Source organism: Vespula pensylvanica, chromosome 6, assembly GCF_014466175.1.
Source record: "Vespula pensylvanica isolate Volc-1 chromosome 6, ASM1446617v1, whole genome shotgun sequence".
Taxonomy (NCBI): Eukaryota; Metazoa; Arthropoda; class Insecta; order Hymenoptera; family Vespidae; genus Vespula; species Vespula pensylvanica.
In genome coordinates, this window is record NC_057690.1 from 1,193,959 (window position 1) to 1,209,091 (window position 15,133).

Consider the following 15,133-nt stretch of genomic DNA (forward strand, 5'->3'; position numbering starts at 1 on the left):
TTATTTTAAAAAACTAAGTGAGTACTAATTTATACTTACTTACGTGCTCCTTTCGAACAACTTAGGTAACTACATTTAAATAAGAGAACTTTTCCCATACGTACACATTATCTTCGCGTACCTACTTACTTATTTACTTATTTACTTATTTACTTACTTACACTCGCAAACTCTCCTCATCAAAATGAAATTCGTATTAATTAACGAATACGATGCGTGTCTCTGTTACGTGTATGTATGTAAGTGCGTATGTGTGTGCCTGTGTACGTGTATGTATGTATGTATGTATGTATGTATGTATGTATGTATGTATGTATGTGCGTATTTGCTTGTGTACTTACGTGTAGCTCGTGCATATGTTGCGTGTATGTATATGTCGAATGATGATACACTTGCTACGCACAAGTTTTATATCATAGTATTTAACGTTTACAAGTATTATCGTACAAAGTTATGTTTTTCCTTTTTCATTTTTCCGTCTTTTTTTTTTATTAATACTTATTACATTTGTTAACGATTATTTTTCTTTGTTTGTTTTTCCCTTTTTGTCGTTTGTCATTTATAATTTTCTTCTTTCTTTTTCTTTCTTTCTTTCTTTTTTTCTTTTATCAAACCCCCGCACAAAGGGACGAATTAATTATCCCTTTATTCAATAAAAATGTACCTTGGGATACATTGAATTGCTGTTTCGTTTATATTTCTTCTTTTTATGTTTGTTCATTTTTGTTCTTTTTTTTTTCCTTTCTTCATTTATTTATTTTCATCCACGAACCGAGAAATTTCCAATAGATAATTAATTCGCGGGATTCGGGGATTTAGATCCTATAACGCTTTGTAACGCTGTTTACTTGTAAAAAAAAGAAAAAACGATACAAAACATTTGTGCGAACTTTTATAACGCCTCTCGTTTTCTATTTCTATTTTTTTTTTTCTTTTTTCTTTTTTTGCTTATCATCGATTGCTCATCATCGATCGTGATGCATCGAAACAATATTAAAAGAAAAATATATAAAAAAGAAAAAAGATTGAGAATGCACCCGATAGAGCGATCAATTCTGTTGGGTAACACATTTTTAGTTTGATTAAAAATAAAATAAAAAATAAAAAATAAACTCTGTCGCTGTAATTTGACTTTTTTTTTTCGTTTACAAGCGTACATTGTAACGTTGATTGTATTGGATAAAATGTAACGATATTGTAATACTTATCGTCATTTATAATAAACTATTCTTTTTCATAAGCTCGTGATAACAGGTGGATGCAAATTAAAAAACAACAACAACAAAATTTGTACTAAACATTCCTCGAAAATTATTTGCAAAAAATTTTTGAATTGTGAATAATTAATATTCTCTTGGTTCTTTCATCGAGTGCTTGAATTGATTTTTGTTGTAATCAATTTCTGATGATCATTTGATAGATCATTCGAAAAAAAGAATTTGTTATCAATTCGATTCTTTTGATACGATACATATTATTATAAATATTATTGCCAAGTAACCAAATATATTTTTTCTTTTTTTTCTTTTTTAAATTTGATATGAAAATTAGAGCGTCTCGTTTAATAAATATTTGATGATCACTTTTTTGATCATTCGAAAAAAAAAATTTTTTTATTTGTTTGAATTTTTTAATATGAAACACATTGCTGCTAAACGAAATACTTTCCTTCTTTCTTTCTTTCTTTCTTTCTTTCTTTCTTTCTTTCTTTTTTTAATCCGATACGAGGATTAAAGTGTGTTGGTTCATGATTATCTACCTGAAGATCATTTTATCGATCATTTTAAAAAAGAGTTTGTTATTTGTTTGAATTTTTTAATACGATACGCATTGCTGCTGAACGTAATATTTTCTTTCTTTTTTTAATCAGATACAAAGATTAAAGTTGGTTAATGATTATCTATTTGAAGATCATTTTATCGATCGTTTTAAAAAAGAGTTTGTCATTTGTTCGAATTTTTAAATATAATACGCATTGCTGCTGAACGTAATATTTTCTTTCTTTTTTTAATCAGATACGAGGATTAAAGTAGGTTAATCATTATCTACCCGAGGATCATTTTATCGATCGTTAAAAAAAGAAGTTTCTTATTAATTCGATTCTAACATGATATTGTTGTAAACACTTCTGGCAAGCATACTTTTTTCCGTTTTTTGTTTTTTACATTTTTTTAAAAATTTGATACGAGGATCGGAAAGACTGATCACATTTTGTTCAATTTTGTTTCAGAATCTGGTTTGTTGTGCGAGCGACGTTCTCGAGGGCGGTCGTGGTGTTGTACGTGTCGCAGTGACCGTTTCGGAGCTTCTAAGGTTTCATCAGACTCGATCGCCCTTGCAGACATCGTCTAGTTTACCGAATCATGTGCCAGCTTAGCGCCAGACGATTTAATTCACGAAACATTTTTTCGTCGTTGACCACAGAGAGAAAGAAAGAAATACAGATACAGAGATGGAGAGAGAGAGAGAGAGAGAGAGAGAGAGAGAGAGAGAGAGAGAGAGAGAGAGAGATCATAGAAACGATCATTTAAATCGTTTTCACAACGTTTCCTGCAGGCACACGAAGAAAAGAAAAAAAAAAAAAGAAACGAAAAGAAAGAAGCAAGAAGACAAAAACATAATAGACGCGCTGTTTTTTTTTTCTCTTTTTTTTTTCCTTTTGACTTTTCGAGAATCGACTGTACGATTTTCTCGCAATTTTTTTTCGTTGATCGAGACGATATTTCGCGTATCTCGTGAATTCGATTAACGAAAGTCTCTGTTGGAAATTCAAATGATATAAATTCTTTTTTTTTTTTTTTTTTTATTTCGTATAGTACGAAACGAAAAGAAAAGAGAAGAAGATAACGAGATATAGGAAAAGATCGATAGATTTCATATCTCGATCGATCGTTATGGATCCGTGAACAATTATGGAGATTCGTATCTCGTTTTGAAACAATTCTTTTTTTTTTATTCTTTCTTTCTTTTTTTCCTTTTTTTTTTTCTCTCTCTCTTAAGGGACGTTAATAATTGTGATTTTTTAATAGTTGTAATTTCATTGTTAAAAGATTCGATACGGTTCGCGTGATTGAACTTTTGAGATTTCCATTTTTCAATTTCGTTACCGACGATCGATAAATACCGAGCGATTGGTCGGTAATGTAGAAAATCTCAAGGAATTATCTTTTTATCTTCAACGATCCATGCGTTAATTCTTTGCCGACATTTATCAATGCGATGTGATCTAGATATCAAAGATATGCGATAACGATCGCGTGTTCAACGGGATCGCAATTTATTTCTTTTTTCTTTTCTTTTTCTCCTCATTCGAATAAATTACGAAGGTATCTTCGTAACGAGTAACTTCGAATGATCTAAACGAGATAGTAGATGTTACGATAGTACTTTTGATACTTTTCTTTAGTCGATATTTAACGAGAGCACGTGCTCATTGATTTACATTGTGCGGCAATAACTCTCTGACATTTTTTTTTTTTTTTTTTTTTTTTTTTCAAGTAGAACGATCTAAAAGGACTTTGAAAAATTCGATGAATAATCCGATAGACTGTAATCAGCCATGACACTTAACTAGGTGTAAGAAATTTTATACGATATCTTAACAAAGAGAATTGAAAAAAATCGAGTGTAACGATGTGGAGATGGTGGGAAGGGGGGGAGGATAAAATTGTTTCGATTGATGAGAAAAAAGAGAGAGAATGAGAGAGAAAGAGAGAAAGAGAGGAAAGAAAAAGAGAGAAGAAAAGAGAGTATGCGCGTATGTGTGTTAAGTGAGTTTTTACACTTAAAAAAAGTATGCGAAGTCTCTTGAATAACGTAGAATTAGGACCAATTTATAAGAAAAAAAAAAAGAAAAAAGAATGATAAGCTTCAAGCATGTGTCGCTGAATGTGAAAGAAACGAAAAGAAAAAAAGAAAAAAAAACCGGAATATATATATTATATACATACATATAAACGAAACTGTGGAAGAAGAAATTAGAGTTTGCAAAATCAAAGTTCGAACCGATGAAAAATAAAAAGGAAAAGGGAATAAATGATACTCTCGTGCATATATTTAAAATAATTTCTGTAAACGTAAAATATAATAATAATAATAATAATAATAATAATAATAATAATAATAATAATAATAATAATAATAATAATAATAATAATAATAACAGTAATAATAATAATAATAATAATAATAATAATAATAATAATGATAATAACGATAATAATAATAATTATAATAATAATAAAAGGAAAAAAAAGAGAAGGAGTATACGTACGCATAGAATCTACATGCTGATTACAGTTGCTACGAAATTATTTCTACTCTTAAATTAAATTTTAATTGGATTGATTTAATCGTATCAAAGATGATATATATGTATATATATTTTTTTTCTTTTCTAATCAACTACATTCGATATTACGCCGAGGTGCTGTAAAATTTATTTCCCAAGGAATAGTTAATGCATATTAATTATACTTCCTCGATATTTTATTAGAGAGATAAGAGATATCGAGGGTATTTATGTACGTACGTACGTATGTATGTATATATGTATGCGTGTGAAGGAGGGTTGTATGAGTGTGTGTTCGTACAATGTACTTACATACTTACCATACAACTCGAAATTACTCAATAATTCAAGTTTTTAATAGGACTTTTATTAGAGTCATATTCGTTCGCGAATCACGAAGCATTTTGCTTGAAAATATTCAACGATACGTATGTAAGTAGATACGTGTGATTAAACGTGTTCAGCTTCGATAATAATTTCGATCGATCGATCGAATATTCGAAGATCAAACTCCAAAAAAAAGAAAAAGGAATGTTCATCATGAAATTTCAATGTGATCTTTCTCATTTCTATAACTTTGTCTCTCTCTCTCTCTCTTTCTTTCTCTCTCTCTCTCTCTCTCTCTCTCTTTTTCTCTATCTATCTCTCTATTTATCTATCTATTTATCTATCTATGTATCTATCTATTCATTTATCTATCTCTCATTCTTTATTTCGTATATCGTTCATATCTTAATTTCAAAGTCCCTTTTTTAAAATTTCCTTCTCTTCCCTTCTCGTTTAAATTTTCGATCAATCAAAATCATCTTCGTAGGTAGAATCGTTTACATGAGAGAAAAAACAAACAAATAAACAAACAAACAAACAAACAAACAAGGAAGTAAGTAAGTAGATCTTCGCTGGCAAAGATAACGTTCAATTAGTTAGGAAATTTTTGCAATCGATCGCGTCACTGCCTTTTTTAAAATCGACGATAGTTTATATAAATATATGATTTGAAAGGATTTGAATCGTTTAAACAAATTGTTCTTTAATCGATATGGAAAATGATTATTGTAGGTTTAGCATTTTTCTTCGCCTTTATTTTTTTTTTTTTTTTTTTTAATATTTATTTTTTATTTTTTCCTCTCTCTTTTCGTTATACGTGTATATATATATATATTTTTTTTTTTTTTTATATATTATCTTATATTCATTCACGCATATCACTGCCGATAGTTGGGCCTATTAGCAAAGTGCCATTGTTTTAATTTTATTAATCAAATTCGATCCGTTCAATCGTTCTCGTGAATGTGAAAAAATAAAAAATAGATTTAAGAAACGATTACGTTTGTCTTTTCAAAGGATATTGAACGAGAAAGTAATTTGCTTTATTTCTTTATTTTATTTTATTTTTTTTCTTTGTATTTTTGTATTTCTTTTTTTTTTTCTTTCTTTTAATATTAGTTTTAATTTCGTCCGTGCCTCGTCAAGTAATAATATACTTATCCCACCGATCTTGTAATATATAAAATAAAATAATAATGTTTCGGAATTAAGTATGATCTTTAAGATTTGAGAAAGCTTGACAGGAATTAATAGGAACGATCGATATCTTGTAAGATCGACGATGGATTAAGGCCTAGGTGTTCATGCTGAGCCATATATTATATTTAACAATTGATTCTTCTTCTTCTTCTTCTTCTTCTTTTTTTACAAAAAAAAAAGAAAAAAAAATAAATAAATCGATGCTAATCGATCAATTTATCGCGATACTAATCTGTATTTCGAAAGTGTGGTGGAAAAGAGAAGAAAAAAAGGAAAAAAAAAAAAAACGAAAAAAGAGAAAAAAAGGAAAAAAGAGAAAAAAATTATTAAAGCAAAGAAAAAGAAAAAAAATTATATCCACAAGTACGCTAAAATAATTTGTCGGATCGTTTGAAAGCGATAATCTCGATTAGGTGCTAAGTCCTGTATGGTTATGACAATTAATTATCATTGTCGCTAATTCTTCTTCTTATTATTATTATTCTAATTATTATCTATTACTACTTACTATTATTATTATTATTATTATTATTATTATTAATTAATTAATTGATTAATTATTTAATTAATTAATTATTATCGCGCGTCATTATCATTCGTATCCCTAAACGTCAGTCTTTTCTTATTTCCTTGCGTGTGTTCGCGTAAAAAGGATAACGAAGGATCTCAAGAGATTTAATCAATAAGGATTTTGAAGGAGGAAGGAGAATGAACGAATCGATGTTCGATGAATCGAACATCGATATTAGAAAGATGTAATTATAATATTCATATTTATTGTGCCAAAGATGTAACTACGTTTCTTTTTTCATTTTTATTTGTCTTTATTTTCTTCTTCTTCTTCTTCTTCTTTTTTATTATTATTATTATTATGAGATATTATAACGATTCTTTTTTTCTTTCTTTTTTTTTTTTTTTTTTTCTTTTTAATCATTTATACTCGTATCGAGAGTTGAACGAATTAAGTGATTTTGCATTATAAATAGGATCAAAGTGAAGCTTGAATATTATCGAGTTTCTTGCAATACCTATCCCATTTAATCGTTTTAATTGTACCAATGTTAAAGGAGAGAAAAAAAAATGAGAAAAGAAAAAAAGAAAAAAGAAAAAAAAAAACAAGAAAGATCTTCGTCGTATAATTATACGAGTTTATGTAGATATAATAATCGATTAAGATCGATATATGAGATTTGACCTTTTGACGATTGTTAATTATCCGTACATAGTTACATATATAAATCTCAAAAGTTTCATTAAATGACAAATCTCTAAAAAGATCGAATCGACTGATAATTTTTTATCGAATTAGGTACTTCGTTTTTTCTGTTTTTTTTTCTTCTTCTTCTTTCTCTTTCTTTTTCTTTTTTTTCTTTTTCCTTCTCTTTCTTTATCTTTTTTCTTTCTCTTCATTTTCTTCTTTTACTTTTATTTTCTTCTTCTTCTTCTTCTTCTTCTTCTTCTTGTTCGCAAAGATGCATCGATGACACGTAGGTAATCTGTAAGTCACGTGTCCTTCGAGGAATTGTATTATTATAGATCATGATCGATTGTATTGACATGTGTTCCGTCGAATCGTGCAAAACGCTCGAACAACGCGAGATTGTTCGGGAAGTGTTCCATTCGAAATTAGATTTTCAGTATTATTTTTTTTCCATTCGAAAGTTCATCCTTTATTGATTCATTCGTTCATTCATCGTTTTATATATATATATATATATATATGTATGTATGTATGTATGTATATGTATATAGATATATATTTTTTTGTTTCGTTTCGTTTTGTTTTCTCTTGAAAAAAGAAATACGAACGCGAAAGTGAATCCTCCGTTCTTCCGTAAAGCCTTCGAACCTTTTTCTCTCTAATGAAAAAAAAAAAAAAAGAAAGGAAAAAAAAAGAAAAAAAAGAAGAAGAGAAAAAGCGAAAATAAAAAAAAAAAAAACACACAGAACAATCTAATCGCTATTTCTACCGAAGTCAAAATATTTTTCACAATCAATCGTGTATCTACTGCGAAGTAATGGATGTCAATTTTTTTAAGGAAGGACGAATGGAACCAAAAATAAAAATATTAAAAGAGATAAGAAGAGAAACAAATTACATTTGATAGGATTTTACTTTCCGTACGTTTTTCTACACGAAACAAACACAACAAAACCGATTTCGTTCGATCGATATTCGTCCTGAATGATCGCTCGCTAATGACGGATTATAACGCGCATAACGTTATATATATATATATATATATATATATATATATGTATGTATGTATGTATGTATATGTATGAGAAAGAAATTAATTATAGATACCATGTATAAAATAAATCGATCGAGAAAATATTGCCTATGCAGTATCTACGACTTTTTATTACCCGTCTAATTGATCCTATCTTAAAACAAAACAAAAAAAAGGGACAAAAAAATAGAAATAAGAGAAAAAAAAGATCCTTCCAAGTAGGACATAATGTTCTTAATAGATAAGTAATTATCTACATAACGCAATATAAAATTATATAACAAATGAGAAACAATTCCGATGATTATATCAGTCCCAACGATATTATATCCAAGAGAAAATTTTTACAAACAAATAATATCGATACGAATTTCATCCTGTCGCAACAATACTATACTAACTTATTTACGATCGTTCTCCTATTTCTTTTTCGTTTTTCTTAATTTATTAAACGAAATCTTTACGAGAGAGTTCGATTGATTTGTCCAAGCTAACATATATACGAAAAAGAGAAAGGATGAAAGAATATAAAAGAAATTATAATAATAAAAAACGTGCGATCGAATACATACCAACTAACAAATAAGGCTCACATCGCTCGAAATAGAAAATTTCCATTCGAAACAATTGCGTTAAAAAATAATTTGTTAACATCAAGAAAAAAAAAAAAAAAAGAAAGAAAGACACGAAATGAATTCCAATGTATATTCATTCGTATCACATGTCAAGGGACAAAAACTAAAAAGAAAAAATTATAGAACGGAAGAGATAAGAAGAAAGAAAGAAGAAGAAAAAGAAGAGAAAGTCCAAAAGGAATTATCGTCCTGCGTAATTTCGATACGAGAGAAATTATTTCTCGAGAAATCTCTTTCCCTCTCCATCCTTTCCAAAGAAATCAAGAAAGCAAGAAAGAAAACAAGAAACAAACAAACAAACGAACGAACGAACGAACGAACGAACGAACCAACGAACGAACGAAAAGAAACAAAAAAAAAAGAAAGAACGAACGAAAAAAAAAAAAAGAATTAAAAGAGAGTGGCACACGATCGTTGAGTGGGCGGAGCTTGTAGATTAGTACGACTCCATTTTGTTTGATAGGGGCGGAGCCTCGTTTGGCGGCGCTGGAGCCACACCAGCTTTAGTTGGTACCCTACCAAAGTTCTCTCTCTCTCTCTCTCTCTCTCTCTCTCTCTCTCTCTCTCTCTCACAGGTCTAGCTAAACTACCTCCTCTCGAGTGCCACCACACGATCGAGCACCTCGTGGTGGTGGAGGGAACACGAAGGAGCACATTGCCGAGCAGGAGTTCGCGATACGCGTGTGCCGCCGTGCCTCGCCTTTTCATCGCCGGCTGTGATACGACGTCTCCTCTTTCTTTCTCTCTTTATCATACGCGTTCGCGTTATCACTTAAATTTTTCTATTTTACAAAAATATCTGGCCATCTCGCAAAAGTTATTTTCCACGTTATATACGAAAGCAAAACTTATTCTCTCTCGATTTTATCTGTGTGTGTGTGTGTTTTTTTTTTATACGTATACAGATATATATATATATATTTTTAATTTTGGTTTTTATCTTTTTTTTTTCTTCTACTTCATAGTAAGATGTCAATTTCATAATAAGATTGTCTTTATTTTATTTCTTTTGAATCTTTGATCGCGAGAGAGAGAGAGAGAGAGAGAGCGAGAGAGAGAAGGAAAAAAGAAAATCGATCGACTTATCGATTCGTTTTTAATTCGATCGTTAATTCGAGCAAGGTGAATATTCAATTGTATAATATATAATATTTGTTAACTGTATTAACTACAGAATTGATTCCAACGTGGAAGAATTTTTTGGTGAAGTTATCGAAGTGAAGTAACCACGTGTTTTTGACAGGACTGTTACAAAATCGGACTGTCAAATCGTTTCGTTGAAAAAAAGTTTAATAAAGAGAAGTGGTAAAGAGAGATAGAGAGAAACGGAGAGAGACAACGGTATTCGGAGTTTCGTCGTTGTTGTCGTTGTAATTGTCGTCGTTGTTGTCGTCATCGTCGTCGTCGTCGGTGAACGGAAGAGTTGAGTCACGGATCGTCGACGAGTGGGGAAAGGAGTTTTCTTCCATGAGTATAGAGTATCAAGCTGGTGTAACGCGCGTGGTGTTACGCGGAAGTGAACGTGATGTTCTGACATAATCGACGTAATCATTGAATTACTTTGTTATTACATATATTTTCTTTATTATCGTGCCCAACGAATTTTAACTCAACGATCTTTTCATACTATTTTGTTCTCCTTTCCTATCATCCTCCCTTGATTTTTCTTTCCCACAAATTTTGTTTCTCTTTTTTCGTGTGCTCGTTCGTTCGTCTCTCGTCTTTCTCTCTCTCTCTCTCTCTCTCTCTCTCTCTTTTTTTCTTTCGAGAAATATCAACGAGAAAGAAGAAGTATTCGATTGGAATGGAATCGTCGAACGTGAAACGATTGGTTTTTAAGTATTAAATTAAATTGAAAGATAAGTCAAGTACGTGCGCGCGAAGAAAAGTGTAAACGTTCGTGATGATGAAACGTGAACGTATTTGCGATCGTAGAGAACATTTGTCGAGTTGTATTTAATAAGGGAAAAGAAAAGAAAAGAAAAAGAAAAAAAAAAACAGCAACGACGATAATCAGCAGAAGAAGAAGAAGAAGAAGAAGAAGAAGAAGAAGAAGAAAGAAAGAAGAATGAGATGATTAAATAAATCGATGTTATTCAGAAGGAAAAGAATGGAAAGGAAAATACAAAAGATCCGAGAAGTGTATCCGATTCGATTGATGAAAAATGACGAAGGACAAAGTCGATTGAGAAATAATTGGAAATCTTATTAATCGCTCAAATACTTACGTAAAAACGTGAAAGTAGATATCAACGTAAACAAAAGGAAGAAATCGTTTGGGAGGTCACGTTCTAAACGAGTTCATTGATCCTTTCTTGTATGTTTCTAACGTGATAAGTATTTACCTGGAAATTTATACAAACGAATCGACGATAGTTCTTCTGTTTACAGATATATACGTAAACATACGCGAATATTATATATGCGAATACTAATTTATAGGAACGTATAAACGATGGATTTCCTCGTATTTGATCGTTAGATAACTATCGCGTGTCGGCGAGCACACATATACGGATTAAAGTAAACGTAAAGAAATAAGATATATAAATCTTCCTTCGAATGAAAAGAATTCTTTTTCGATTAATAAAATATCAGTGAAAATATCAGTGTACGAGTTTAAATAGAGACAGCTGGACGGACTTATGAAGAAGGGAGGGGGAAGAGTGTTGTGAAAAAAAAACAAAAAAAAGAATTGAACAAGAGAGAGAGAGAAAGAGAGAAAGAGAGAGAGAGAGAGAGAGAGAGAGAGTAATTGATACATTCCGTGTATAATACATCGACATACTTCTCTCGAGATGAGTTGTTAATCGAATAAAATCTTTAATTAATGCGTATGTGAACTCGGAAGAAAAGACGTCATTAAAGAAAAAGATGTTACCGACGATTGGATGAATATCTGAAAAGCAATTGCGAAAGAAGAAGAAAAAAGAGGATAAAAAGAAGAAGAAGAAGAAATATTCTGGTTTTTTCTCTTTTTTGTTTCTTTTTTTTTTTTCTTGATTTTTAACTACGATAGAAGTATGGAATAATATGAAATGTGTGATATATATATATATATATATATATATATATATATATATACATATATATATATCAGTCAAGAACGAGTTGCATTGGTTTCTGTTATGATAAAAACGAACTCTTACGCGGAATTTGAAGATAATCGAATGATTCTCGATGTCACTTTCTCTCTCTCTCTCTCTTTCTCTATCCATAAATGATACGAAGTAAAGTTGAGAAAGTTGAGGAAAAAAAAGAATATATATATATATATATATATATATATATATATATCGTTTTAAACGGAAATGGAGTTGTCTTATCCGTGAGAACTACAAAGCTGATAAATTCAAGCAAATATTCGGTGCCGTCGATCGATCTATAAAGATCCGTGTGTCATCGAATCGTACTATCTCTCTCTCTCTCTCTCTCTCTCTCTCTCTCTCTCTCTCTCTCTCTCTCTCTCTCTCTCTCTCTTTCTCTTTCTTTCTTTCTTTTTCAAGCACTCTCCCTTCTTAAATCCAGTCGCATTTCATAATGTCTATAAACATATATATGTATACAGAAAGAAAGAGAGAGAGAGAGAGAGAGCTGTAACTAATAATCGATTTCGAAGAACGAAAGAAGATTCGATCGGTTCTATCCTCTTTTAATATAATATTCTTTTTATATGCATATATATAACTATTTTCTACATCCAATGACTCGATCTTGAAACTTCTTCGATAACCGAAGAAATCGAAATAGATTTCGTAAAGAATATAATTTATTTCGGGATTCGTTTTATTCGTTTAGGATCTTGAGAAGAGGACCAGGAAGATAGACGAAAAAGAAAAGAAGAGAAGAAAAGAGAAGAGAAAAAGAAGAGAAAAGTGCGTCGAAAGAGTTGTTTCGTATAAATTGAAATAAGAGTGTTCGTGTGAAAGGTCACAGTAATGCGGGAAATCAAGCCGAATGAGACTCTACGAGGATAGTGAAATTTAATCTTTTGTAAATTGTAGTTTTTTCTTTGGAAAAAAGTGAGCGAACAACGAACCAACGAATCAACGAACGAACGAACGAATTAACGAATTAACGAACCTAAAGGGAGGGTGGGTTGGTTGGTTTTGTTGTTTGGAGGGTTGAAAAACGTCTGAAAAAAAATATAGTTTTCTACGTTATCGGAAAATGGATCTCAGTACGACCCCACGTAGGGCCACCGACGGTCTCAGTGACCTTCAGAAGACAAGGGTTGCCAAAAGTGTATTCAGCATACGTAGCCTGGTCGATGTCGAGGAAGCTGAGTTTCCGGTGAACGAGGAAGAAATAATCAACGGTGAGTCCTTCCCATTCTTTGATTTTTATATTGATTTATCGATATTAATTTATCGATTTATTTACACGATTTCTTCTTATACTTATCGATCCTCTTGTCTCGTTGACACACGTTTATGTGGACTTTTTGTCTGGTAAATATTGAATATTCTTTCATTGTATCTCCTTTTTTCCTTTCCTTATTTCTTTTCTGCACGTGATTGTAAGTAGCTACGTAATATATAGGTGCTACGTTCCGCGCGATATTATCATTATTACATTTTTATACCTATATATATATATATCCGTTAATCGGATTATTAAATCGAACAATATCATTATAAGATAATTTGATTAATTCGAATCATAATATTATTCAAATTCTAAAAGATACACACACACACACACATATATATATATATATATATATATATATATATATATATATAGATTTTATCATTTTTAATACAAAATATTTACATTTTTATAAATTAAATTTATTATTACTTTTGATCATACATATATATATATATATGTTACTAAAAACATAAGGAAAGAGATAACCGTCCTCTTTTTTCACTTTCTGAAAGCATATAAGGAAAATTCTCTTTCCATTACTAGACGCCTCAAGTCACTGTTCAACTATCGCGAGACAATTACCATTAACGGATGAGGAACACCGATTACGGCTGATCCGGATTTTTGGAATGCGATCAGTTTACTAGAATGTTTTATACATACATATATACCAACCTACCTATCTATCAACCTACCTACCTATCAACCTACCTACCTACCTACCTACCTAAGTACTTACATATATACATATATACCTACCTACCTACCTACCTACCTACCTACCTAACAACACGAAAATTTTTTTTATCGCGTACTCGAGTATAGTTAGGTAGGTACCTTTTGCGAGATTCAAGAAGAATCCGCGTGATAGTGAAGGTCCACTCGACCCTTATAAAGAACAGGAGTCAATTAAGGAGCATTTAAAAGTCGTTGGTAGATCGTGATAAGACGACGATTAAGTTGGAATTAGTTGTCTCTCTTTCTCTTTCTTTCTTTCTTTCTTTCTGTATTTCTTTCTTTCTTTATTTATTTTTCTTTCTCATGAACATACACGTACGCACGTACGGACTACGAACGTATACGTAGGTGAGTGTTACATTTAAAAAAAAAAAAAAGATAAAAGGGGAGGAAGAAAGAAAAAAAAAGATAAAATAAAATAAAATAAAATAAAAGTAACGTGTTTCGATATCGAGTTACATTCGGTAAAATGGTATCGACGTATAATCGGTGATTAATTTCTTTTTTATTGTGAGATTTAAATTTTATACTAAGTATTGATATTTCTCTCTCTCTCTCTCTCTCTCTCTCTCTCTTTCTCTCTCTCTCTCTCTCTTTCTTTCTCTCTCTATATATATCTTTCTCTCGTGTTACAATCGACAGATACGAATTTGTTTCTACTGATACGAATTTGTTTTTCTTAAGATAGGATATATATACATATATATATATCGATTGTGTATCGTTTGTATTTCGAATCAAAATAACAAGCAAAGCGTTATTGTGTCTCCTGGCAACGAAGTTAACAGTGTTAACAAGTGTCGTCGAGATAATCTGCTTGCATTATATGCACATTAATATCGATGTACCGACTTTCATTAATTCATAAATATCCATATCTATCCGCTTCGTTTAGATATTATTATTATTATTATTATTATTATTATTATTATTATTATTATTACTATTTTTTTTTTCAAATCGCATAGATACCTAATCATTATCGGATAATCATCTTACATCGTAGTTTTTTAATGAGCGCTACTCAATCCAGTTCGAGTTTATCGTTGAACCTTTTTTCTTTCACTTTTTTGTTGTCTTCGTTTTTTCTTGTTTTCTTTTTCTCTCTTTATTCTTTTCTCTTCTTCTTTTAATCGTTACGATCGATTTCATTTGATCAGATTAAAAGTCCCCTTCTCTCTTTCCCTTTTTTAAACGCTATCACGTTTTAAATAATCTCACGGGGAAAGATAATGTAACATCTATCTCGTATGTAGATCGATCGTTATCGCGTGTGGGAATAAGGATTAACGAGGAGAATTGAAAATTGCGAAAAAAAGATGTAATACGTAATC

The 15,133-nt window shown here is 30.7% G+C and overlaps 1 protein-coding gene across 1 annotated transcript in view; it reads left to right on the forward strand.

Annotated features, from left to right (window-relative positions):
* The window catches only part of LOC122630172 (leucine-rich repeat and calponin homology domain-containing protein-like), a 61,310-nt gene extending 58,843 nt beyond the window's left edge, over window positions 1-2,467 (forward strand). Inside the window, exon 13 of the mRNA XM_043814379.1 lies at window positions 2,231-2,467. Within this exon, the coding sequence (XP_043670314.1) occupies window positions 2,231-2,377 (147 nt within the window). The 3' untranslated portion in view covers window positions 2,378-2,467. The remainder of the gene's footprint in view (window positions 1-2,230) is intronic.
* The last annotated feature ends 12,666 nt before the right edge of the window (window positions 2,468-15,133 follow it).